This window comes from Punica granatum, chromosome 2, assembly GCF_007655135.1.
Source record: "Punica granatum isolate Tunisia-2019 chromosome 2, ASM765513v2, whole genome shotgun sequence".
Taxonomy (NCBI): domain Eukaryota; kingdom Viridiplantae; phylum Streptophyta; class Magnoliopsida; order Myrtales; family Lythraceae; genus Punica; species Punica granatum.
In genome coordinates this window covers 11,656,496-11,682,572 of record NC_045128.1, presented here as the reverse complement: position 1 = coordinate 11,682,572, position 26,077 = coordinate 11,656,496, and the positions used below count along the sequence as shown (strand labels likewise).

Sequence of the window (26,077 nt, the reverse complement as noted above, 5' to 3'; positions counted from 1 at the left end):
TACACAAAAAAATAATAAATAACATATTAAGGAAAATGAGGGAAAATTAGAAAAAAAATGGGAAAAATGAATAATAGATGAATAGATTGAATGAATGAATGAGAGAGGGAGGGTATTGTCCTCAATTCAGTGTGGGGAGGGATTTCCACTTCTCTAATTTTGTCCATCTTCTTTAATTTTCAATGCATGAACTTAAAAATAATAATTTAATATTTTATCGGACTTCCTTGCAGGTGAAGCCATGCCAGAAAGAGTTACACATGTCATCATCTTATTAATTCCGGGATGACACATGACGTAGCCTCATTAAACCTTCTTTTTCATTTCGCGATTATATATTATATATAGATACGTGCTTAACATAATTACTCAATTTTATTTTGTTATAAAATGTTGAATTACCTTTAGCTTATTTTGCATTATATGTTATTAATGCCCCAGAACTTTCGCATTTCAACATTTGACCCCAAAATATCAATTATCAAAATAAATAGAGAAAAAATAAGAAAATAACAATAAGTCTATCTAAAACGATTGAATATCAGGAGGGGGATGGTGGTGGCCACCCCACCACAATGGCCACCAGTGTCTAAAGCGACGTTGTAGTCCTCCTTTCTTTTGTTTCTATCCAAAAATGCAAATGGGAATGATTTGCAAATTACGTAAAAGTTAAGGGGCACTGCTGCAAATATGAAAAATGGGCGAATTAGCTAAAAATCTTTGAGTTAATGGAAAATTCTAGGATGAAACGGAAAATTATGTTCTATGGTATAACACTATTCCTTTTAAGTCCTTTGAATATGAAAAATTCATTTTTACCCGCAGATCTTTCGAAAGCGGATGAAATCCATCAGGTCGATCCCAAATTGTACAAATTTAATGATTTTCTGACATGTTGCTAATGTGTCCTTGAAACTTGATCTGTTAATGGACCAGTCCTTCCAATTAAACCGACCAAAAGAATTTAAGGAAATAAAAGAGGACATAGTCTGCTGGATCAGATTATCGAATAAATAAAAGATATCATCTTTTTCACTCGAAAAAGATCTCCTCTATCCTCTTTCTCCTCTCAGTTTGGATGGTGCTCCTTCATCGTCCCCATCTCCATCCATCTGATCCATCTCCAGTACTCCTCCACTCTTCGTTCGCCATCAATTCGCAAGTTTTGTATCCTTTCTTTGTTATCTATTTGATTTCCTTGTCGCAGGCTTCATCTCCGCTCCATCTACACTCCATGTTCGCCATCCCTTCTCTCTTCCTTCTTCTCGTTAACATGTCAATGTCACAGGTTCCAACTCCATCTCACTATTTAGGAGACTTGATTTTCAGGGAAAAAAAGAAAAAAAGAAAGAAAGAAAAGCTTTTTCAACCAAATTAAATTTCAGAGTTGTGAAGCTCGATACCATATCCTAAATTCGCTTCATCTAAACACTATCCAGCACTGAGTTTGAATATAAGAAAGATTACGTATTCTTTAGGTTACCCTATAATTAGGGGAAAAAAAGAATGAAAGAAAGAAAGATAAGCTTTTTGACCCACATTAAATTTGGGAGCTATGAAGCTCGATCCCATGGCCTTTTCTTTTGCAACGATTGAAAAATATTAAGGGTATATATTCAGTTTGAGCCAAAACTTTAGGACTTTTCATGCAATAAAAGAGTTGTTTTCTCTACTACTCGTCCTTCCTTTTTGATTATTTTTACTTATTATAACAGAAAATGGTAACTCTTTTTGTTTGTGCCCATGTTATTCCTTTGCTCTGTTCCGGAAAAAGGCCAGCAGTTTCGATCAATGCTTGCCTGTGCTACTGTATTCCCATCTCTTATACACCGGAGCCCTTAATCCTGCTCTTCCTCTCTCTCAATATTACGAATTATATATCACTTTAACCCCCTCCATACTTGGATCATAAATTTGTTAATTCAAGAATCCTACATTTGCTTCATCAAAAAATTATCCAGTGCAAGTTTGAATATAAGAAAGATTATATATATTCTTTAGGTGAGCCCATTTTCGGGAAAAAAAAAGAATGAAAGAAAGAAAGAAAGAAAGAAAGAAAAAAGACAGAAAAGCTTTTGATCCAAATTAAATTTGAGAGCTGTGAAGCTCGATCCCATGGCCTTTTTTTTGCAACGACTGAAAAATACTGAGCGCAGATATTCAGTTTGAGCCAAACTTTAGGACTTTCCAGGCAATAGAACAGTTGTTTCCTCTTCCAGTCATCTTTACTTTTAGACTTTTTTTACTTATTGTATCAGAAAATGGCAACCCTTTTCATTTGGGCCGATGATACTCGTTTGCTCAGTCCGAGAAAAATGGCAGCACTTTTGATCCCATGGCCTTTTCTTTTTGCAACGATTGAAAAATATTGAGGGTAGTTATTCAGTTTGAGCCAAACTTTAGGGTTTTTCCATGCAATAAAAGAGGTGTTTCCTTTGCTACTCATCCTTCCTTTTTGACTATTCTTTCTTATTGTTCTAGAAAATGACAACCCTTTTCGTTTGTGCCGATGTTACACCTTTGCGCTGTCCGAGAAAAATCGCAGCACTTTTGATCAATGCTTGCTTGTGCTACTCTACTCCCATCTTTGGTACACCGGAACCTCTTCCTCTTGCTCTCCCTCTCACTCAATATTACAAAATATATATCACTATAACTCCCTCCTCACTTAGATCATGAATTTGCTTCATCAAAAAACTATCCAGCGCAAGTTTGAATATAAGAAAGATTATGTATTCTTTAGGCGACCCCATTTTCGAGGAAAAAAAAAAGAAGAAAGAACGAAAAAAAAGAAAAGCTTTTTGAACCAAATTAAATTTGCGAATTGTGAAACTCGATCCCATGGCCTTTTCTTTTGCAACGATTGAAAATATTGAGGATAGATATTCAGTTTGAGCCAAATTTTAGGGCTTTCTCTGCAATAAAAGAGTTGTTTCCTTTGCTACTCGTCCATCCTTTTTGACTATTTTTAATGATTGTACCAAAAATTGGCAACCCTTTCCGTCTGTGCTGATGCTGCTCGTTTGGTCAGTTCGGGAAAAATGGTAGCACTTTTGATCAGCGCTTGCCTGTGCTACTCTACTCGCATCTCAGGTTCACCGATGCTTCTTACTCCTGCTCTTCCTCTCTCTCAATATTAAAAATTATATATCACTATAACTCCCTCTTACTTAGATAATAAATTTACTAATTGAAAAATCCTAAATTTGCTTCATCAACACACCATCCAGCGCAAGAAACAAGCGGTGCTGTGCTGCACAAAAATTATAAGAACAAGAAACAATGAAGGAATCCATCAACATAAATCACAATTGAAAAAAAAAAAGGCTAGACAATAAGTAATAAAAAAAATGTATCATAAATCGTAAAACATATAATAGTTGCATAGCACATAGATAGATACGCTTTTGATCGGCATAAACTCAGATTCTAGAACAAAACGAATTGTTTCGAACTTTCTATTTTTGTAATGGAATAATAGGATCCAAACTTGATTCCACGGTATTTACATGAGACCCCCCAACCCCACAAAAAAATAAAAATAAAAATAAATAAATAAATAAATATATATATATATATATAAAGATGGAAAGTCCCAATATTGAGCGCGACCCTCCTTCCTCGCAGGTATTCTGTGCACTGACAAATTTAGCTTTGGGGCTGGCCCATTATGCAAAATGGGTTGATGGTATCTCGGTCCGGCCCACTGAAGGAAGCCAGGGAAAATCCCACACCGATGTTGAGGAAGGTAAAGTCTGTTTATATGTCTTTGGCATGCACCGGCTTTCCCTTCGGAAATATCAGATATGATTGGAACAGTACAGAGAATATTAGCATGGCTCCCGTGTAAGGATGATCAGCACAAATCGAGAGATGGTCTCAGTTTTTTTTTTCTCTTTTAACTTAGTTCTCCGATTATTTTTAGTCGATTGCAAAATGCAACGCAGAATCACGATTTTAAAGTACGGTCGAGTGTGTTCATTTGGACCCTCTGCAGGTCCACCAGTAGTTTCTGAAATTTGTTCTTGCCTCTGTTTTACGATAAGAAAGATGGTATACATTCGACCGATCACAGTATCTCGTTTGAAATCTATGACGTGATACATCTCTGTAACTCACAAGGACGAAGCCACAAAACCAGCAAGAGAAGGTCACAAAACCTTATTCCGTAGGGCATTTCACAGTAAAGAAGAAGCTACATAATCTGCGAGCCGATTCATTCCTAGCTCCCCATCATGTCATTTATATTATTGAAGCATCAACGGCATACCTTATTTGCCACACCTTACATTATACAAGTTTAGAAAAGCTTCAAACCGGTAGTTTCTGTAGATGGGACTGTACATGCAGCCCTCTGCATACCTTATTTGCGACACCTTACACAACAAGTTTAGAAAAGCTTCTCACCGGTAGTTTCTGTAGATGGGACTGTACATGCAGCCCTCTGCATACTTCACGAGATCCTGGGGGCGGGGCAGATGGCTCGCCAAGCCTAAAAGACAACCACAAAGAGCTAAAGTTGAGGAGAGAAATCGTTTTGAGATGGCAATCGCATAGTACTTCAAAGTACGGAAAACAGCAAGTGGAACCGATAGTTGATAATCCACTTCGGGTCCATAACAATTTTAGACCAGGAAATATTTGTCCCGTTTTGCTAAGGGAAGATATCAGAAGAATGATACTTACCAAGATCGTATGCCTTGGCAGCAACATTGGCAGCAATCTGGGCTGAGATCTTCCTGATATTGGAGAACGGCGGGTAGATCAGTCCTTTCTTAAAGTTCTCCTCCGTGACTTGCCCAGCTAGTACCTCAGCTGTTTCGACACAAGGAACAGGTTAGGTGGCAAAGGAATCTATAAAACAGACCCGAAAGGAACAACTCTGAAGAATTCTTTTTCTGCTTAGTCACACCAACTTACAGGCTGCTAGAAGCATTTGATCATGGACACGAATTGCTCCAGAAATGACTAAGCCCAGACCAAGTCCCGGGAAAATGTAAGCATTATTGGCCTGAATCGACAAGGAAAGCCAAAACCCAAAAGCCTTAAACATTGCCATTGTAAACTAATCTACATTACAAAAATACGAAAAATAATTCTATACAGAAACATTTACCTGCCCGGGAGCAAAGACTTTGCCCTCATATTCAACAGGATCAAAGGGGCTTCCACTAGCAAATATTGCCCGGCCCTGGAATTTCAACTTTGTAAAATAGAGGGCGCTGGGAAATAAGGCCATCCTAGACAGTAGAGCTATAAAACTGCTGAAAGAAAAATGAAGGTTAACTCGACCTTGCTCCAATTGTAAGCATCTTCAGCAGTGCACTCTGACTGCGAGGTTGGGTTGGATAAAGCCATAATCACTGGTTTCTGAAATATCACTTATTCACATTAATGTAAGATCACAGTGGCTGGGGAAACAGAAGAATAGTTTTCCTGATACGGCAAAAGAGGGACCAGGAGATGAGGCTACCTCACTAAAGGAGGCCATGGCCTCGATCACTTCCTTTGTAAAAGTTCTCCCGACGCCAGAAGATCCAATCAAAATCGTCGGTTTGATTGCCTGGAAAGGTTACATGTATGAAACAATGAGAAGAAGAAAATGCAGGAAGATAAAAGAAGTGACTCTTCCCACACCTTGACAGCACCCAAGAGATCCTTGATAGGCTCGTGCTCATGGGCCCAGGGCTTCTTGAAGTGTTGAAGAGACTCCTTACGGGAGCTAACAATCAATCCCTGAAAAAAGATTGTCGAAGACAATTTGAGATGACGAAATGGCTATTCCTTTTTCTTTTTTTCTTTTTTTTTTAACTTTGTTGTACTTAGCTTTCAAGTAAGAATTTTATTTCAAGCATCTATTACCTTTGAGTCGACAAGCCAGATCTTCTTACGGGTCTCCTCTAGAGGAACCTTTGCCTGCAAATATAAAGACATTGTGACGTAAGATAGAAATTACTGCAGTTCAGAGATTTGAAGTTAAATTAGAGAGTACTTGCACGAAAAAAGAAGTCGAAGCCAACGAAATGCGGAGAACAGAGGCATAGCTCAGTACCCGTTTTGACATCTCAAGAGCTATAAGCTCAGCTATGCCTGTTCCAGCCTGCAAACAATAGTATATGCAAGAAATGACGTCAATTTCATAAGGAAAAATCAAAGTTATCATAAACAAACAATTTTTCAAGAACCTGGACTTTCTTCAATAATTAAAATATGCTGCAAAATCATTGCTAGAGGCGAAAACAGATGCAAAGTTTGGTTTGGTTGGACAAAGCCCTTTGTTCTTCTCATCCATTGCTCCATCAAATAAATTCAGAAGTGTTTAGAAGGAGAATAGGCGAAAGAATGAACATAGTCCACACGACAGAGAAAGGGTACACTCACCTCTCCAGCACCGAGGAACAAGAAAGTGTGGTCAGCTAGCTCACCACCCAGTAACTTCAATGCTGCAATAACTCCTGCAAGAACAACGGATGCTGTTCCCTGCAACAAACAAGGGTATAACTCACTGCATAGACACTTATATGAATGCGTGCTTCTCTTTTGCTGCCATTCAAAGCTACCTGTATATCATCATTGAAGACGAGATGGGACGTTCCATATTTTGCGAGAAGATCGAAGGCGTTGTGATTTGCAAAATCCTCGAACTGCAAAATCCCAGGGTAAAAAAAAAATCAGTAAATTGAGATTTTTGCAAAGATCTCAGTCTTTCATCGGTGAAAACATGTAATTTAATAGAATCAGACCTGTACAAGAACCTTTTCTCCATAGTTCTGCTTGACAGCAGTCATAAATTCATGCAGGATGCCGGCATATTCCTAATGCAAGTATGCAGGATCTCCGTCATAACTCAAGTAAACCAGATAAAGATAAACAACGATAAAAGAACTGTAAGAGCATGCTGCTGGAAAGCTATAGAAACCTGGCCAGTTGCCCTTCTTTGCCTAAGACCAATATAAAACTCATCCTGCAACAACTGCTCATTGTTCGTTCCCACATCAATTGTTATCGGCAAGCACTACAAACCAAGAAAAACCAGAACTAATAAGACTTTCTTTTATCCCCTTTTCACGTTAAGCAAGGGACAAAGAAATAAGGTGCGGCAAAAACACGAGTGCTTGCTGAAAAGATTGCATCCCAGTATACTTACAGCTGAAGGACGAACTCCTCCAAGAGCAGTGTAAAGAGCCAATTTGCCAACAGGAATGCCCATACCCTATGAATAATTCAATTTAGTCGTGCAAAGTTGGCTAGCATTTACCATCACAATAAACATGTTTTCCCGAATTCGCATAGTATAAATCACCTGGCACCCGAGATCCCCAAGTCCCAAGATCCGCTCACCATCAGTCACTACGATAACTTGGATGCTTCTCCTAGGCCAGTTCTTCAAGACTTCAAGAATTTTGCCCCTGGAAAAGTCAAATCCCTTTCATGTCAAACCTAAATTTAATCTGATAAATTCAAAACCAAAAGAAACGCCGCATACTTCTCTTTTAAACTTATGTGTAAAGACCCTGAGGTCGTCTGAAGATGCTCCCATACTTCTGGCATGCCTCACCGACAGTTGGAGTATAAACAATCGGAAGCAGCTCCTCAACGTTATCAACTAGCAGCTTGTAGAACAACCTTTCATTTCTCTCCTGAAGATGTAACAAAAATCAATTACCTCTTGATCCACGATTCACGTGCAGGTGGCAGTTCAGGTATAAAAAGGAAGAAATATAACTTGTTCTTGTACAAACAACCACAGAAAATTCCTTTGAATAAAAGCTGACAAGGGATAAAATCATTGTATACTGGTGCTTGAAATTTCAGATATGACACTTCCACAAAAACAAACTCTTCAAGCTGCGCATATCGTTGGCAAAATGCTTGGATACCTGGAGGTCCATCAGGGCCATATACTTCTGCAATGGGATTTGATACTCTCGTATGTTCTTCATCAATTTCTTCTCCTGACTTAGTAGAACAAAGATTATTAGCCTAAGCGAACATGACCTACTTAAAACACGCATGTAGCAACAGATAAGCCACCAATCCTACCTGGAGTTGTTGAGAGATAACTGTAGGCGGCAACAGGCTACGTAAGTAGTGGGCATCCCTTTCCTTTTCAGTAAAGGCAAGCCCCTTGTTGTGTTGAGGGTCTCTCAGTAAAGAATATCCGCTGCACAAATCCGCCAAACAGAGGAAAGATTCAACCGAGGTTGCTGCACAAATATGCATACGAAGTTGATTGCATAAAAAAATTTACATTTCTGCATATCTGCATGTTTCAGGCGGATACTGCTAGTGATTCTGTCCCTAATCCGGTAGAACTACAACTCAAAATCGCTGATCCACACTCGGTTGGCTACATTAACCAACAAAGGGCAAAGCTGCTAGTCCTAAAACCGAAGACTAATATCCATCATCAACATCATCCTGCAGTATTTCTCTCATAGGCTTGACGTGAAAAATGTTGAGCATAATATGCTCTTATGTATCTTGAAGACACATCCATCCCTTCGTGGACAGGGCAAGCCGTCTGAGCAGCGATTGCGCATATACTATACCGACGGTGAAGTTAGTTACTTCTGTCGGTCATTTGAACGAGAATATATCTCTTCTATAATAATATTGATCTAACTGTGCAACGCGGTTACTGTCACATGGATCATAAGATGAAGCAAATGATCAAAACTCGACCTGGCAACGGAGAAGGTCCAGGGAGTGATGAGCTGATCCTCCGTGGCGCAATCCTCGCCATACACGTCCTCGACCCCCCCGCAGGCGCTCGACTTCGGGTCAAGCACGGTGGCTCCGCCTCTCAAGTCCTTCATCGTGCTCTCCATGGTATTGATCGAAGCACAAAGTATCTCTCTCCTTTAGCTCAAAGCCTCAACAGAGAGCACGCACGCACTTCCAACTCTCGCGCAAAGACAACAGAGGATGAGAGAGAGAAGGAGAGAGAGGAAGTCATACAGCCGACAGCGGTCTTCGAACTTCGAGAAAGAGTCAAACGAGGAGAGTATAATGAGAGTATATACTTCATCTGCGGAAGCGATCAGCTGTCAGCGTCACATATGGGAGGAAGAAGTGGGGAAAGCAGATGAATCAAGTGAAGGTGATGACAAGAAGTAAATGGATAAGGTTGTCGTGGCGGGCGAGTTACTGTTGGAAGGAAGTGAGGGAGATGGAGACGTCTCCATTGCCGCCATGATCGGGAGCTTAGCTTTGCACTACGTAGCCACCATTGACGAGACAGAGTCACAGAGCGAGGAGAGACCGCGGCAAAGGTCGTCCGTCTGTTCTGTCCAAACGAGATGGAAGTGGGCTTGGAATTTGGGCTCGGTAATTCGGGTTGGGCCGGAAAAAGAGAAGGCCCAGCCCAAGTTAATAGCACAACGATTGTCTCGTCTCGATAGTAATTGGACTTTTGACCAGAGCTATTGTCCACTTCATACCACCGGGTCTCTCGTCGGATAATTAGGCTGGTCGTTATCCACCGGTATGTATGAATGGTCAGATTGGACTCGAGAGCGATTGAGATTCGTTCTATGACTCCTCGGATGCGATGCACTTCAGACCTGACACAGTTATTGAAAGTTGAATTGGGGGTCACACTCAAGGCCTGATTAGACCATCCGATGCTTGAGTCAAGAGAAATTGTCGAAATGCGAAATCCGTACCTTCTATTTGAGTTAGATATTCCCCACGTGAGGATGATAATGTCAGCCTCATGCAATCTATTACCTAAAATGCTTACGTTTGTTGTTTGATACTCTTTGAGCCTTCCCTTGAATTTAAAGCGGCAGCGCATTTCCTTTCCTCTATTTGGACCCAACGTCCAAACGAGAGGGAGTGAAATGAAAGGTCCATTTTTACTCTGCTATATATATATATATATATATTTCCTCATCAACCACCAACCAACCATCTGGCATGAGTACCTTTTCAATCTGTCACATTCTCAAGTTTTACAGGATTCACGATGCAATGTGTGTCAAATCAAAATTGAGCTTGATAACTGTCATCAACGGTCGACAGCCAACTGATATTTCATCGCAATGAAACAATAACTATGGCCTTCTTAAGAAGCTAGCCCATTGAAAGGCCTTTGTTGCGACCGATGAGACCGCAAAACATTTGATTGACAACTGAGCCCAGCCCATGATATGTTCTGGCCACAGTATATGGGAGGATTTCCGGATTCCTATTCTTGGAATTTATTTTCACCAAGAGATCAGCCAATTCTAATTTCTCGTTCGTATTCCAACATCTAGGAAGTGGTGAATGTTGTGGAAATTTCATTCACCGATTCCACTACATGACGTGAAGTAGTGGCATGATCAAGTTGGGGGTTTGGCATGTTACCAAAAGTAATACCCGATTCGGATGAAATGAAATTCAAAATTAAAATTAAAACTTGTCAATACCCGACTAAACTTTAATAATACGGGAAATTCATTGCAAAGTTTTTAAAGTTAGAAGAAGCAACTGCCTCCCTCTTTAAACGGTTGAATATTATATGTTTTTACATGATCAGGGATGGTCAGAGAGAGAAACGCTAGAACGAATACTTTCTCCTCTATATATATTTTTTTATCTTTCGTAAGAATTTGTTTGTGTTCTTTTAATTCTTGGGCCCGTCTGCTTTATGTGATTCCCATGGTCCATAAGGATGAGAATGCATATTTGTCCTTTCACTAAGGCCAAGTGAAGATGAGTATGAGTATTTATGGACAAAGCTCACAGCAATCGCACCCAATTTTGAGCCCCACCTTCTTTTATAAAACCTTCAACCCCACTTAACCCATCAATCAATGCGACAACACACTTTCTTATCTCTGAGGGGAAAAAAAGGGCAAGCAAAATTAGAAATTCATAACGAAACGCAACGGGCTCGGGAAATGATCCAATCTAGTCTTATTAGGAAACTATTTCTCATGCGTGCATGCCGTCTGATCTTGTGGATCCTATTATAAGAGTTGATCTAATATGACTCATAGAAATTTAGGACGATTCCTTAAAGTGACCGTGGAATCTCTCTTATATGACTCTTTTGCTTTCGAGCTCGAAAGGACTACGACTTTCGGGATTATGATGACAGCTTCATCCTTTTCAGGGGGCAAAAGCAAAGACCTCATGGCAAATCAATAAAGGAGAGTGATGAGCTTTTCCTTAGCAAAGTTGCTCTGATTGCTGTTCTCCAAAGCAAATAAATGTTTGGCAACGGAGCACTTTAGGGTTCCAAAAGATTCTCAATTAAAGTAAAAGTTGCATCGATTTAATCATCATTTTGTCTAAAGCCATTAGATTTCTTTACTTGCCTTTTGCTTTATAGTATTAGTCTGCATATTCTGCATTAGTTGGTTGTTGGTGGTGTTGGGATAAGACCATATATGATGCCGAGAAAATATTTTAGAGAAAATATTCGATTAGTATTATGTACCCATATGACTATATAAAACTCAATTAATAATTATTACGTGTAAAAGATACAATTATAATTTATAAAAATTTTATTTTCACCTTCACATGTACGGATTACGGATTGAATTATACACGATGATATGTTGTATATATAATACTCATTCAATATTTTGTCATTTGATACCACTTCAAAAACCATAATTGATTGGGTTGTCGTGTCTCACGTGACTGTCATGCGCTTCAACTTGATAATTAAGGATTTTTTTTTGGGTAAGTGGTAATTAAGAATATTTACTTTTAGTTTCAAGTTCATTTGGAAGTGCAATGGAGGTTTGATAAGTGCTTTTTTATACCAACTTTTAAGCATAAGTAATGTTTGATGAATTATTTTAAAATTATGGTTTGGTTAATTTTAGTGATTAGAAATGTGATTTTTTACAACAGTTAACAATTGTTTATGCTTATTCTCTATTTCAAATATCATTTTTAATTTCAATATTTTTATATTGATGTCCCCTAAATATCTGAACTTTTATTAAAATCAGTATTTAGTTTTCAATAATTATATTTCAACGCTTTAAATCAATAATGATATTCCTAAACCAAGCAATAATTAGTATCAAGCTTTACACTAGGGCAATAATTATCGCCAATTTTTTTCTCTTATTCAGTGAAGTCATGGGTGTCTAGCCTGTTAGCTAAGTGACACTAATTCCTGTTAGCTTTTAGTGAGTTTTGAACCGCAATAATATTGTAGGTAAAGTCTGCCTATTGGAAGCTCAATTGTCATGAAACCACACCCCCGTAGTTAAACTGATCCTTAGCTTTTGGTCGGATTGAGATATGTATATACATATATATATATATATATATATGTCCTGTTCAACATTTTCTCGTCACTTATTTTTTCAACATTAGGAAAGTTTGCTTGATTCGTTTCTTCTATCAGTTGTTCTGTTAAAATGAGATGACCCAGATGAATGACCGATTGCGTTGTGTTGCTGCAGTGCCAGCCATTGTCAAACAAGAAACAAAAAAGTCGAACACATACTTTATCCAGCCAATTACTTTTCATTAGTTACCGGTTAAAATTGAGACGGTCAAGGGATTGTTTGGAAATAGAGTTGAGTTAAACTCAATTCTATTCCATCTATGTATATATATTTTTATTTAATTGGATTGTAATAATAAGGTGCATGGAGAAAATAAAAAAATAATGATTGTGTTGTTGAATTATGGAAAAAAATAAAAAATAATAATGAATAGTTGAGATAAAGTAATGATTGTGTTGTTGAATTGTGGAAATAGTAATGAATAATTGAGAGAGCTTAATATTAAAAATTGAATTGAATGGTAGAAGATAAAAAAATAAAGAAAAGGAAAATATAATAATTGTGTTGTTGAGTTGAAAATAAGTAAAGTTAAGTGGAGTAGAGTAAATAGAGTTGAACTCCAAACCAAACAAAGTCTTATACATTTTACTTTTATACAATTTTACCTTTTTCTTTCAAAATTCACATATATAGAGTTACCGAGAATAAACGCTCTCTAGTTACTACATACCCTATGCATATTCATCGGCATGTGTCTAAGATCAATAACGTTTCATCCATAAGGAAGAGAGGAGTGAATGACAATAGAGACAATGTGGATTCGTTGCTATTAAATTTCCATTTGGGCTTATACGGGCTTGGGCCCATTTCCACTTAAAAGATCAAGCTGATAAGTGGTGATACCCAAGCCATATATTAATTCATGAATTTTCCTTTTCTTTTCTGATGTGGGATTTATCTCATTTTACTCCTCAACACCCGTCCTGACGTGTAACGTGTGATCTATTTCTGCCAACACGTTGTCACGTGCCCTTAAACACCCGTCCTCGACAATTGACCTTGAGTCGGGCTCATCTTCAGTGCTCGGGCGAGGGGGGACACTAACACGAGGCGCACTCTTAGCTGCACTCGACATACTGGGCCTGACGTGGTGTGGGTGCGCACACGGCACACATACGCGTAACCTAGGCTCTGATACCATATTAAATTTCAATTTGGGCTTATACGAGCTTGGGCCCATTTCCACTTAAAAGCTCAAGTTGATAAGTGATGGTACCCAAGCCATATATTAAGTCATGGATTTTCCTTTTCTTTTCCGATGTGGGATTTTTCCCATTTTACTCCTCAATAGTTGCCTTTTTTAGAGTTCTTGTTTTTTCCTTTTTTTTCATTTATTTTTTATTGGGTAGGAATAATTTTATTTATTTGGACTATGCTATATGATCAAAGAAAATATTAAATGACCATATAAAATTTCGCTGGACCTATAAGCTATTGAGCCAATCTCCATCTCAAAAACTCGAGTTAGTAAGTTGTGAAACTCAATCTCTTATAACCCCCATTCAATTCCTCTTAACTTTTCCATATAAAATTTTAAATCTCAATACCCGCCGTCATGTGGTAATGTGTAGCTTTGACATTTCATCTACAAGTGCCACATGGACCTGAAGAACTCACTCTCAAGAACAGACTACGAGCTGAGACTGAACTTCCATTATTGGGAGGAAGGGGACAAAAATTGACAATGAATGTCCCACTTGGGCCTAAGAGGAGACACTCGACTGCTAGAAGTTGGCAAGAGATTTGGTGGATTGTGAACCCACATGGGCGCGTGGAAGCAGAACCCGTTTTGATACTATGTAAAATTCTACTGAGCTTCTAAGCGATTGTGTCCATCTTCAATCCAAAAGATCAAACAAAATCCAATCTAAACACAAGGGTAGTACATGAGCCTAGTATAATGAACGGGCACAGGTAGTCGCCTCTTGAATATCGAATCTAGATCATCTTGGTTATCAAGCGAAAATGCGCTCTATTACGCCCCTACACTCTCTTTGATAAAATATTGAATGATGGTTTTTATATTATATGAAGAAAAGACATTGTTTAATTATGTTGATTCATTTTCTACTATTTATATGTCAATAAGCTCATTCCTCAATTTATTGCAATCCTATTGATGTATCACGCGCTACATAACAAAATGGAATTTCGAAAAATTTCTGGCGTATTTGTAGTAAGTTGTCGAAATGTATAGTTTTCAAGAAAAGAATGTAAAGGTTGGATTGTGAGAAGAAAATAACCAGATTGTTGGGCAACGATTGAACCAATATGGGACACGACTCCCCCTTTGTCATAATCGGATGGTCATTATCAATCAACCATGCAAGAAAATTGTTTCCCCGTCATTGTAAGCTTTCTTGATACACTAGAAACGATGACAGGTACTATACTTCAAATTATAATGACAATTATCTGTATATACTAAGGACCAGCCCGCACTTCATTGCAGTAGACCAATTACAAAGTAGGAGTATTATATATTATATTATTTTTGTGAAACACCATTATATTTTATTAAGTACGATACTTTAGTTTATTGAGTAAAACTTCCAATGACTGGATTATATGTGAAATATTAAATAAGTTTCACATATATATCTATCTATATTAACAAAATGTGAATAATAAAATACTACAAATTTGAATTTTAAGTATTGAGGTAGAAATCTATTTAAACAAATTTAATTTCTTAGGTTGCTTTATATATTGAGAGGTAGAAGGATTTAAATAGAGAAAATAAGTTTGAAAAAGGGCAAAGAGAAGAAAGGAACTATGTACCTATATATATGTAATACTATTAACATTATAATCTTATCATCTTTTTTTCTAGTTGCAAACATTTTGTATTAAGTGTATAATTTATATATTTATATCGTTACATCTTGAATTACAATACTATACTATAATGTTTTTGTAAAACATCTATGCCATTGTATATAATACCAGATGTAACATACGGAACCAAAATTGTTTTGAAAATATTAGTTCAAAACAAATAGATGCTTGAGTTCATCAATAAATTTAATGAAATTAACCAATTTTATAATACTATTCATTTTTGTAAGGATTGATTAGTTAAGAGCTTATAAATTTATTATTGTCATGTTATTTTAAATATATACATATATATATATATGTAGAGAGAATGATTTAGAATGCGTTTGGATTGAGAGTTGAGTTGAGTTGAGTTTTGATTTTAATTTGTTTGTAATGATTGTATTGTTGAATTATGAGAAAAGGTGTGAAAAAGTAATAAATAATTGAGAGAAAATAATAATTAAGTAATGATTGTGTTGTTAAATTGTAAAAAAGTAATGAATAGTTGAGAGAATTTAATATTAAAAATTGAATTGAATGGTTAAAAATATTTAAAAAAATAAAAAAGTAATGATTGTGATGTTGAATTGAAGATAAATGGAGTTGAATTGAGTTGAATTGAGTTGAACATTGTTTATAAAACAAACACACTATTAATGATAACAAATTTTGCTTAAAAAGAAAAAATGGAAGAAAGAACTGCAGGATCAGTTAGAACCCGAGACATCATAATGAAAAATATTATAACACTCTAATAGCACCAAATTCATTGTTTCTTTCTCCACTGATTTTATTTTAAAAAAAATTATGCATAGTATTATTTTGAGGGAAATAAATATGCCCATGAGTATTAAAATGACATTTTACTCTACTTTTGCAGGATGTGATGTGCTTAGTTAAATCTATATGTAGCTAAACTATGCTAAGTTTGAAATATTTTTGAAGGATCTATGAAGAAATCGAGAGAATGGGAAAAAAATGAAAACATTTAAAATCTGTATAAAAATATTAAAAATGAGGAAAAAATGATAAATACAAAAAAAGGGTAAGATAACTTTAAAATATTTTTGGAGGATGTGACTATGTGAAAAGAATTGAAAAGAATGGACAAAGATGAAAAGCATTTAAAATTTATTGAAAGAATGTTAAAAAGGGAAAAGAAAAGGGTTAATATAGAAAAAGAAAAATGAAGGACAAGTGTCCTCATTTTCTAGCAATGGACACTAAACAATACTTTTAGTTATATGTAAGATATTTACCATAAAAATATGATTTACTCCCATCTTTTTAAGTGACGTTATATATCTTAACTAGAGTACAACTAACTAGTGCGATGTCGCTTTTTCTAATCAATTTGTTGATTTATCATGATAGTTTGTTAATAACAAGTATAACTGATAATGATATAACTAAATTTATGTGTAAAAATTATGATCGCTTTGCTAATAATAAATGATAAAAAATTTCCAAAAAATCTAATCAGAAACCATGATTGCAATATAATTAGAAATTAAGTTTTAATTGTTCAATGGATTTTTAAATTAGGAGGAATTTCTAGATTGATTATTAGAAGTCATTTTAAAAATTAATAATTTTGAATGGAGAAAATTTTTGATTGGGGAGGTTTATTCCTTAGTGGAACTCGACTTTAACTGAATCAATTGGGACTCGTTAGGTTTTTAAATATCAGGGTGTACACTTGGAAAATTAATAATCTTATAATTATTCCTTCATTTGGTGACATTTATTAGTCCATTTTAATAAGACTATGTTACTATAGATTTCAACTTATTACAAGTAATAAGTTACTAAACCAATAGTATTTGAAAAAAACTTTCGCATACTTGCCGCGTCGGTCAAAAAAAAAAGGACATGTATTAAAAACCATTGCCGCGTTGGTCAAAAGGATGGGATAGAAGTCTAACATTTTGTAATTGTAATATTAATAATAATGATGTTTGGCATTGGGAAAAAAAAACATCTATAAAAGACCAGCATGCTCGCCCTGTGGGTCAAACGGATTAATAATAATAATAATAATAATAACAATAATAATAACAATAATAACAATAATAACAATAATAATACAATAACAACAATAACAATAACAATAATAATAACAATAATAATAATAATAATAATAATAATAATATCCACAACAAAGCCGTGAGCTTACAAATCTTTCATATTGACTAATTATCTCTCCTCTAGGGAGAAACTCTAAAATAAATTTTTTTAGTGACGAATTTGTAATGAAGTTCCTGAAAATATATAGGTAAACTAGGACTAAAATTTACGTTCTCAGAGGTAAATATAATTTTTACTGGTGTTAATATTTATAATTCTGTTAGATTAGACATGAGTTTGGTTGGTTTAGAGTTTTATGTACTGGAAATTTATGTATTTTTGAATATTATCATCATATGAATGAAAATTATATAAAATTATGTATATATAATTTTCATTCATGTGATGATTATAATTTTTAAAATTATAAAATTATAATTGAAAATCATAATTTTTTATCTTATTATTCAATATTATCATTATTGTAATTTTGTAATATTCCGCCTCTAATTATTACATGCTACATATGTAATATATAACGCATATACATAATTGCCAGCATGGGTTGATTCAAGCAGTTTGACTCATTTTCCGCTTAAATAAGGTCTTATATTCGAATCTTGTATATGGAGAAAATCCATGTTGTAGATCTTCACCCCTTAATGGGTCAACCCGCCTCGAACTGGATTAATTGAGACCCATTGAGCTTCCTGATACAAAAGCATACACAAAAAAAAAGCATATATACATAATTACATTTGTTTGCACCATCACTTTTGTTAAATTGCTATACTACATTTTTTTTCTACCAATACAACTTTTACATAATATTAAGTATAAAATATGCACTTATCAAAACCAAAAATTAATCCAACATTTTCCATTAGTTCCATTAATTTTTACTATCTTAGTTCATTAACAAGATTAATTTATCTTATGTAAACGAGTACTTAAGTCCCAAAGAATTTCTTACTTGATTTAACGAGATTGACGGAGGTAGTACGTGCCTTTGCCTGAAATTGAGGTATGGCATTGGATCTTGTTAAGCAAGTAGCATGACTTTACACTGAGCACAATGTGGAGCGGCATAATCATGATCCTTAGTCCTAGAAGATAGCCGAGTGTAGTGGAAGAGATGGTTGTTGGAAGAATGTAAACGATGCCCATATATTTTTAAGTGTAGAATTTGGATCAGTAGTCCCATATATGTGCGAATTTGTAGTGCCAAATATAATGTGTACAAGAGTTAGGGTAAACCCCTCACATCAAAACAAACAACTGACAGGACATAGAGAAACAGGCAACAAGACCTCACATTTACATCAGATTAACAAATGAAAAGTAATAGCAAGTGAACAAGTAGCAGCTTTGTATTTTACCCCTGGAAGAGCAACAGTCTTCATAGGAACCACCCCAACTTTCTTCTTGACAAGCAGTTCGATCTCCACTTGTGTGCTTAAAAAGACTCTTAGGTTCCTCTCCCTTGCAAATGACATAAAGGAAAAGAGTCCAAGTCATTATGGTAATCTCCATTTTCTTGCCTTTTCACTGCAAAGCATAAGCAAATTCCTCATTTCTATCAACCATACAGGTTTCTGACCTTGTATCTTTATTTAAATCTTAGCTTAGATATTTTCAGTGGTTATACGAGTAAAGAGGAGGTGATCCATCGATTCCTTCACAATCCCACACATTTCACAAAAGTCATTGGCAACACTGCATACCTATTGCTTCAATTTGTTTTTTATATGTAACCTATTGAGGATCGCCGGCAAACTAATTGATGAAATTCCGAGGATGTGACTTGAGAACCAATTCAACTTATGCCACCCTGCCTTATCCTTGCATGGTCTAATATCTTGCCAACCCTCAGACAAAACAAACCTCAAACCTGTCTTTCCAAAACAACATATTAGATGATGCATAATTGACCAAAGATGGAATCAAGTCTTGAATTAGAGGAGCCTGAGCACCGATACTACTAGGCCAACACCACTGCCTCCTTACACACAACATTAAATTTTTGATTATATGAAATAGAAGGAAAGCAATTGAGTCATTGGTGAAGAACTCCAACAAAGCTCCTCGCCCCTCTCCTTCCACCATATGTCATGCCAAAGTATATATTTGCACCGTCCATAGCCTTATAGTTAACAAAAGGCATCGCTAATTGTTGCCACTTCGAGGCTTAAATGTCCACATACGTGTTCCCTTAATCATATACTTTTTCACGGAGGAAACCCACAAAGAACCTGCAATTACTAAAATAACATTTCCAACTCCTTAACACCTAATCCACCCTCCCATTTGGGAAGACAAACATCCAGCCATCTAACTCTAGCACCACGAGAGAGACACAGTTCCCTTTCATAAAAATGAGAACTATTTGGATGACTTCTTTAGGCAAAATGAAGGTAAATGATGCAGCAGAAGACATGGCAAATCGGTATATCGAGAAAAACAGGTTTTGACGACATTGTCTCAAGGGAAACGGCTTCTAGAGCACAACTCACGGCCTTTGGCCTTGGAAAGACGAAATTTAAGCCGATTTCCATCGTTTAGGGCCTCAAACGGGCATTTTTATGTTATTTGGGCTTTTTTGCAATTTTAGGAAAAGTTTATGTCTTTCATGTAATTTAGGCGTTTTAATTCCTATTTAAGCATTGTAAAACCCTATGGCTAAGACAGTTTTGGGATTATCAATAAAGTTTTGGAGCTACCGTGCTCTTTCACCCAATCTAAGATTTGATTCGAGTTTGATACATATTTCCTGGTATTCGTAGAATCAACAGGTTGTAGAAGGTTGTTGTCTAGTATTCGTGCGCAAATCAACAGATCGTAATTAGTTCCGTTGCGTCAGTTGGTATCAAAGCCGCGTTCGCTCTTGGATCAGCAATGCTACCCCGAAGAACGGCTAATCAACGTCGTGTTGTGGAGGGGGACAAACTGAATCGGAGGATCGAGCAGATAATTGATACCTGGCTGGTGGTGGCGCTAGAGCGTAGGTTGGACGTGGTTGTGGATCGCCTAGCCGAGAGGGTGGTTGCGCTGATGGAGGCCCGGCAGGAGGTTGATCTGATGCGTGGCCGAGTCATTAATCCAACTGCGGACTTGGAGGATGTCGAGTATGATTCCTATTCTGAAGGGGACGCGAATATATTTATCGAAGAGGATCCATCTGATGACGCATTTTTTTTAGCAGGAGGCGATGGAGAGCCCGAGTTCGACAAGAATGATGAGGGAGATGACGAGGGTTATGACGAGAACTGGAAATTCGATGAATTTGAGGGGAATGATGTGGGTATCTTTGCTTCTGTGAAGTATGATGAGGACGACAAGGAGGCTGATGCGATCTGGGAAGCCATCGACAAGATGATAGACTCGCAAAGAAAAGATAGGAGGGAGGCGAGGCTGAAGCAGGAAATTGAGAAGTACCGTGCCTCGAATCAACAGATTAGGACGAGGATGTCAGATGTATTTATCGAATCAATCACTGCGGCTGAGTATTTTGAGTCAAGATTTTTTTCCAATCATCCGTTCTGGATCATGGGCTGACATTGGTTTCCGGTCAAGTATGGAAGATGTGTATGCTTGTGTGGGTAATTTTGTGCATGATTATGGATTCGAGAATCTAAGCAGTGAGCCTAATGCCCTCTATGGGGTTTTCAATGGGCGACTAAACGCAATTTTATCTATTGGACACAATTTTATCTATGGACTCCTAGGGTGAGTTCTCTCCATCCATGGAAGAATAATGCGATAAAAGACGTGGCAAATCGGTATCTTGAGAAAAACAGGTTTTGACGACCCTGTCTCAAGGGAAACGGCATCTGGAGCACAATTCATGGCCTTTTGCCGTGAAAAGACGAGATTTAGGCCGAATTCCATCGTTTAGGGCCTCAAAAGGGCATTTTTATGTTATTTGGACGTTTTTATAATTTTAAGAAAAGTTTATGTCTTTCGTGTAATTTAGGCGTTTCAATTCCTATTTAAGCATTGTAAAACCCTAGGGCTAAGACAGTTTTGGGATTATCAATAGAGCTTTGGAGCTACCGTGTTCTTTCACCCAATCTCGGATTTGATTCGAGTTTAATACTTATTTCCTGATATTCGTAGAATTAACAGGTTGTAGAAGGTTGTTATCTGGTACTCGTGCACGAATCAATAGATCGCAATTAGTTCTGCTGCGTCAGTAAAACACCATAGATTTGCTATGCTGCAAAGTATAAAATTTATCAATTGCAACATGTCAGCATAAGTCAAATAACCTGATGTACCAACCTTTGATCCTATAAGTAACTCTATTAATTAAAGCTTGGTAGATAACCTTCAGACTAATGGCAAGCCAAGATACCTAATAGACAGATTTCATACTTTAAAACAAATTACTCTAACAATGCCCGCGCTTGATCTTGAGTTTGTTTTATCAATGTTGAGCCTCAAACTAGACAAATTAGCAAAGAATAGATGCGTAAGCCTTATATCTTTGAAACAAGGATGATATCCCATAGCACTATTTTAAGCCACTCCATTGATGAGTTGGGTGAAGACCTCCATTGCGAGAACAAACAAATAGGGAGAAAGAGGATCACCTTGTCTTCATGCCTTCTTAAAGTAACCTATAAGAGATCCTTTGACAGCAATTGAAAACCAAGGATTGGTGATCCATTATAAATATATCCTATTGTATTCCATGACCTTAGCTCCTATTGATTTTCAGAAGCGAGATGACAATATAATATTTGTGCCACTTGGGACCAACCAATGGGTAGCCACATGGAAGGTCACCTTCTAAATGCTTCCATTCGTCCGGTGATGACATATCCCTATGTCTTAATTTTGCTTTTATATATTGTATATAGATATGGAATACCAAAGGAAACACTTACAAGATGCATATTAAATTAATGAGATGATATAATCAAATAGAGGTTCGATAATTGGTATAAAAAAAATCGCATGCTTTATAATTGGGAAAACCATCCAAGCAACTTTAATTGTTGGTTACGGTTAATAAATAGTATTAGAATAAAAAATAAAATAAAAAGAAGAGAAGATAAATTGGTTTGGATAGGGAGGGCAAAGGCATTCAACACAAATTAAACCGAAAGAGAAGGTTAAAAGGAGGAGGAAGAAGGTTGATTTTCTTAACCTTTAGGTTTTTTTTCTTTTTCTTTTTTTTTTAAGTATGCACCTTGAAGATCAATGGGGTCCAAATAATCCAGTTTGAATTAAATCAGTCCATTAAGGAGTCTTCTCAGTATAAATTTTTTCTATTCACAATACTCGAATTCGAAACTTTGCTCAAGAATAACAAGCACCGAACCATTTGAATTCATCCGAGTTAGTATCTTCAGCTCTTTTTGTTTCTGAACCTTTTCTTTTAGCTGAATTAGTATTGAACCTTACCCGATTTGTTCAGTTTTAGTATGCCATCCAATAATTTATTTAAAATGCTGATGTTGTATTCATTTCAAAATTAAATTTTAAAAAATAAAATAACTAAAAAATTATTTTTAAAAAAGTGAAAAGACACGGGGGAGAGGTTGGGGGTGTCATGACTGGCGATCAAACAAACCGCGCGCTAGTGACCTTGGAGGAGGAGGGATCGCTGTCGATGATGTCCCCCATCCCCAAATCTGGAGATCTCAGTTCGAACTGAGATATGAATCAAGAAATTGGGCCAAGAAATATGCTCCCTAGCAGCTTTAGAATCTTAATCTCAAATCACCCAAAAAGGAAACAAAAAGAAAATCTTAATCTCAAATGCACAATGAAAGAAAAACCACGTGAGTAAGGAAAAGCATCACTCTTGCCTCTTAAGTTCAAATTGGGTTCAACAACAGGCAATCTTACTTTAATCTTAATCTAATAGATTGATATATGGATCAACATCCTGCAAATTATTCCTATTTTTATTACAATTGTATTGATAAATTATAAGTCATATTTTATAATAAAAGATATTTTCTTTTATTTTATGAAATTGCGCCATGGAGGCTGAGTGGGATGGCCCCAATCATGGAGACGATGACAATGTTGTCTTCTCTCACCTACTCTTTATTACAAGTCTCTTTCTTCAAAGGTGTGTTCAATTTCAAGTTTTTTTTTTTTTTTGACAATTTTCCCTCTTTCTTTTCTAAAACAAGAGAGGATTTCTTGTAGAATACTCATGTAATTATTGTGATGAGACAGATAAACAATTATTGGTTACAAGTTTTTCATAATTAGTAAGTTTTTATAATGTTAATCATCATATAATTACGTGTCATGTTAGAGATTATATATACGTTAGTTTCATTGTTTAAATTAAAGATATAACATGGATTTTAATGTTTCATCGTTTGCGGACTTTTTGGTTATTCATCGTTTATAGTTAGCATTAGTACTTCTAATTTGATAATCAATCTCTCTCTGTGTTTACATTTCACCGATTGTACCCACCCACCAATAAAGAAGCTATATATTTACGTGAAAGTCGTAATCCCTTATAAAATTGGTTACCATCATATCCAATTTAATAGGAGCAGTGAGCTTCAAATTTTTTTTTTACATGTACCTTTTGTTTGTGAAATTTCGATCGTATATCATTTGTCCTATAAGCAACTTGATAGCATATGAATCTCGTGCAATTTTATAATCTTTTTTTTTCGGTTACTATTTTATAAACAATTAACCAATAATAATTAATTAAGATAACAGCTATCAAAGACACAGAGTAGCTTTTTTCTTTGGGTGAACAGTAGAAGTTAATTTTATTTCTTGATAATATTATATTCATGTCTAATTTTAGAAATTAATTAAACAAAGTCCTTGTCAACCAAACTTGGGAAAATTGAGAGTTCTCTCACCCGCTAAGCAGAATTTCCGGCATACCGCTAAGAGCCTTTCGACCAGCTCTGAAACCTCGGGGCTCAATCCTGGCCGTGGTCAATCTGCAAGTCTAAGAGTTTCACAACTAATCGCATAAAAGATTAAAAAAAAAAAAAGTTTCACAACTAGCTCGAAGATTATAGACAAAAGTATATATGCGGGAGTATCTACTCATCCTCGATCTATTAAAGTGTCTTCGGAGTCAACTGATCAGGGCGATAGAATTTTTGTTTCAATACCGCAACCCTAATCTTGAGCTTATAAGGTCAGTTGATCATCTTATGGGTGCATCATATATATCCAATTAAAATAAAATAAAAATCCCTTGGTTCTTTTAATTGTTGGAAATCCTCCAATATATAGTCCAAGCCAATTAACCTCGAATGCCATCGATAGAGTGAAACTAAATTGATCAAGAGCATTCATCAAAAAAATTGATCAAGAGCATATCAAAATTGTGACATGGAACCAAACCTGCGGAGTATATGTATAAAAACTTTCACTAAAATTATGGAATCGTGTCTGCCCTGAAAGCATGGAGTTGGTTCAGATCGTGACGGTCATACGACTATATGTACTCCATATGTTCATCATGTGGAACAAGATCTCATGGGTCCTCAGTCCCCTTCTTTGATATTAATTGTCAAACTAATTTTATTTCTTTTTCTTTTTCTGTCATTAGATGCCCGTGAATTAATATAAAAATAGAAAATAAAGTGAAATGAAGGACCATGTAAGTCTTACTAATGAGAATTAAACTCATGACGTCTTGATTTTGAGTTTATGGCTTGTACCACTAAACGAAACTTTTTTTTTCTTTTTTATAACTCAATGAAATTTCATTAAAACTTAAAGCTCCGTAACCGAGGTGTACGAGAGTATGGAAGGAATACAAAGAAAGAAGGGAATAACATAAAACCAAAAAAAAAAAAACAATAGAGAGAACGCCGGGAAATTACAACCAAGCAATAAAGTCTTAGATCCTATTGATTCCCCACTTAGCAAGCGAGTCAGCAAATGGATTTCCTTCTCTACATGGGTGCTGGTACCTAATGGTGCTGAAGTGAAGAGCCCAGAGGTGCATATCAGTGAAAATCTTCTTGTACTTCCATGGGAAACGATAATGCCTATGAATTCATCCAATAACATTTAGCGAGTCTGACTCGATTATCAAGCAAGAGTCGAACAACGATGAATTGCAAGATGATAGATGAAGGGCCTTCCTAACAGAGAGCAGCTCAGCGAGATTCGGCTCCATAATGGCAGCTAGAGCAGCAAACAAGCAAATAATTTTGCCAAACGAGTCACGGAGGACCCCTCCAACACCGGAAGGTCCAGGCTTTCCCATACGCTAAACCCTTTTTGAACTAATTTTATTTCTTTAGTTTATTAATTCCTTAGGACGCGGAAAGCTGTCCTATTAAGTTTCTTTTTTCTTTTTCTTTTTGGTCACAGCACGAGGTTGAGTAATTTTCAATGGTGTTAATTGATCCTAATCACATAATATTTTCAATGGGTTTTGAATATCTCTACTGCAGGCAAAATTCGCTCACACAAAGCTTATTTGCTAATTGTACTACACCTATGGGATTTTTTATTTTTGATTAAAATCATATAATAATAGAGGTCAAAAAGTTTGAATTAGGATTCTTTTTAAGAGTAAATTCTACATGACATCCCCTATAGTTTCGTCGTACAATAGTAACAACCCCGGCTCTGTAAGTAGAATAGTAGCATCCCATGTTCAAGGAAACTGAAACTCTCGTAAGTTTTTAAAATGGACATTGAGCTCCCCTCATGTAGAGGTATAATGTCCTTTACAAATTTGGAGGGGTGTCAACGTCGATAGACAGTGAGTGTCAATGTCCTACTTATAAAGTAGAGGTGTCTCTGTGCTATGAACTTCAATAAATGTTTGTGGAATTTTACCTTTTTTTTAAATGCTCAGCAGTCGACCTTTGCATGTTTTGTTCCCCTAGGCTTTCTAATTCGTTTTACTTACTGATAATGAT

General features: G+C 36.2%; 1 protein-coding gene and 1 non-coding gene across 2 annotated transcripts; one reads left to right on the top strand and one right to left on the bottom strand.

The window, feature by feature from the left end:
• Window positions 1-3,784: 3,784 nt before the first annotated feature.
• Window positions 3,785-3,888, top strand: LOC116198288. Its single transcript, XR_004155227.1, has one exon. It is a non-coding gene; the product is annotated as a U6 spliceosomal RNA (small nuclear RNA).
• Window positions 3,889-4,140: 252 nt separating this feature from the next.
• Window positions 4,141-9,214, bottom strand: LOC116197013 (NADP-dependent malic enzyme-like). The gene is given in 20 exon segments (XM_031527002.1): window positions 4,141-4,492; window positions 4,687-4,815; window positions 4,921-5,011; window positions 5,117-5,191; window positions 5,293-5,370; window positions 5,474-5,563; window positions 5,638-5,736; window positions 5,863-5,916; window positions 6,053-6,100; window positions 6,382-6,480; window positions 6,561-6,644; window positions 6,744-6,815; window positions 6,920-7,015; window positions 7,148-7,213; window positions 7,304-7,409; window positions 7,487-7,503; window positions 7,506-7,640; window positions 7,881-7,955; window positions 8,044-8,164; window positions 8,686-9,214. Coding segments are annotated over 20 exon segments (1,770 nt in total). The 5' UTR covers window positions 8,832-9,214; the 3' UTR covers window positions 4,141-4,403.
• Between the last annotated feature and the right edge of the window lie 16,863 nt (window positions 9,215-26,077).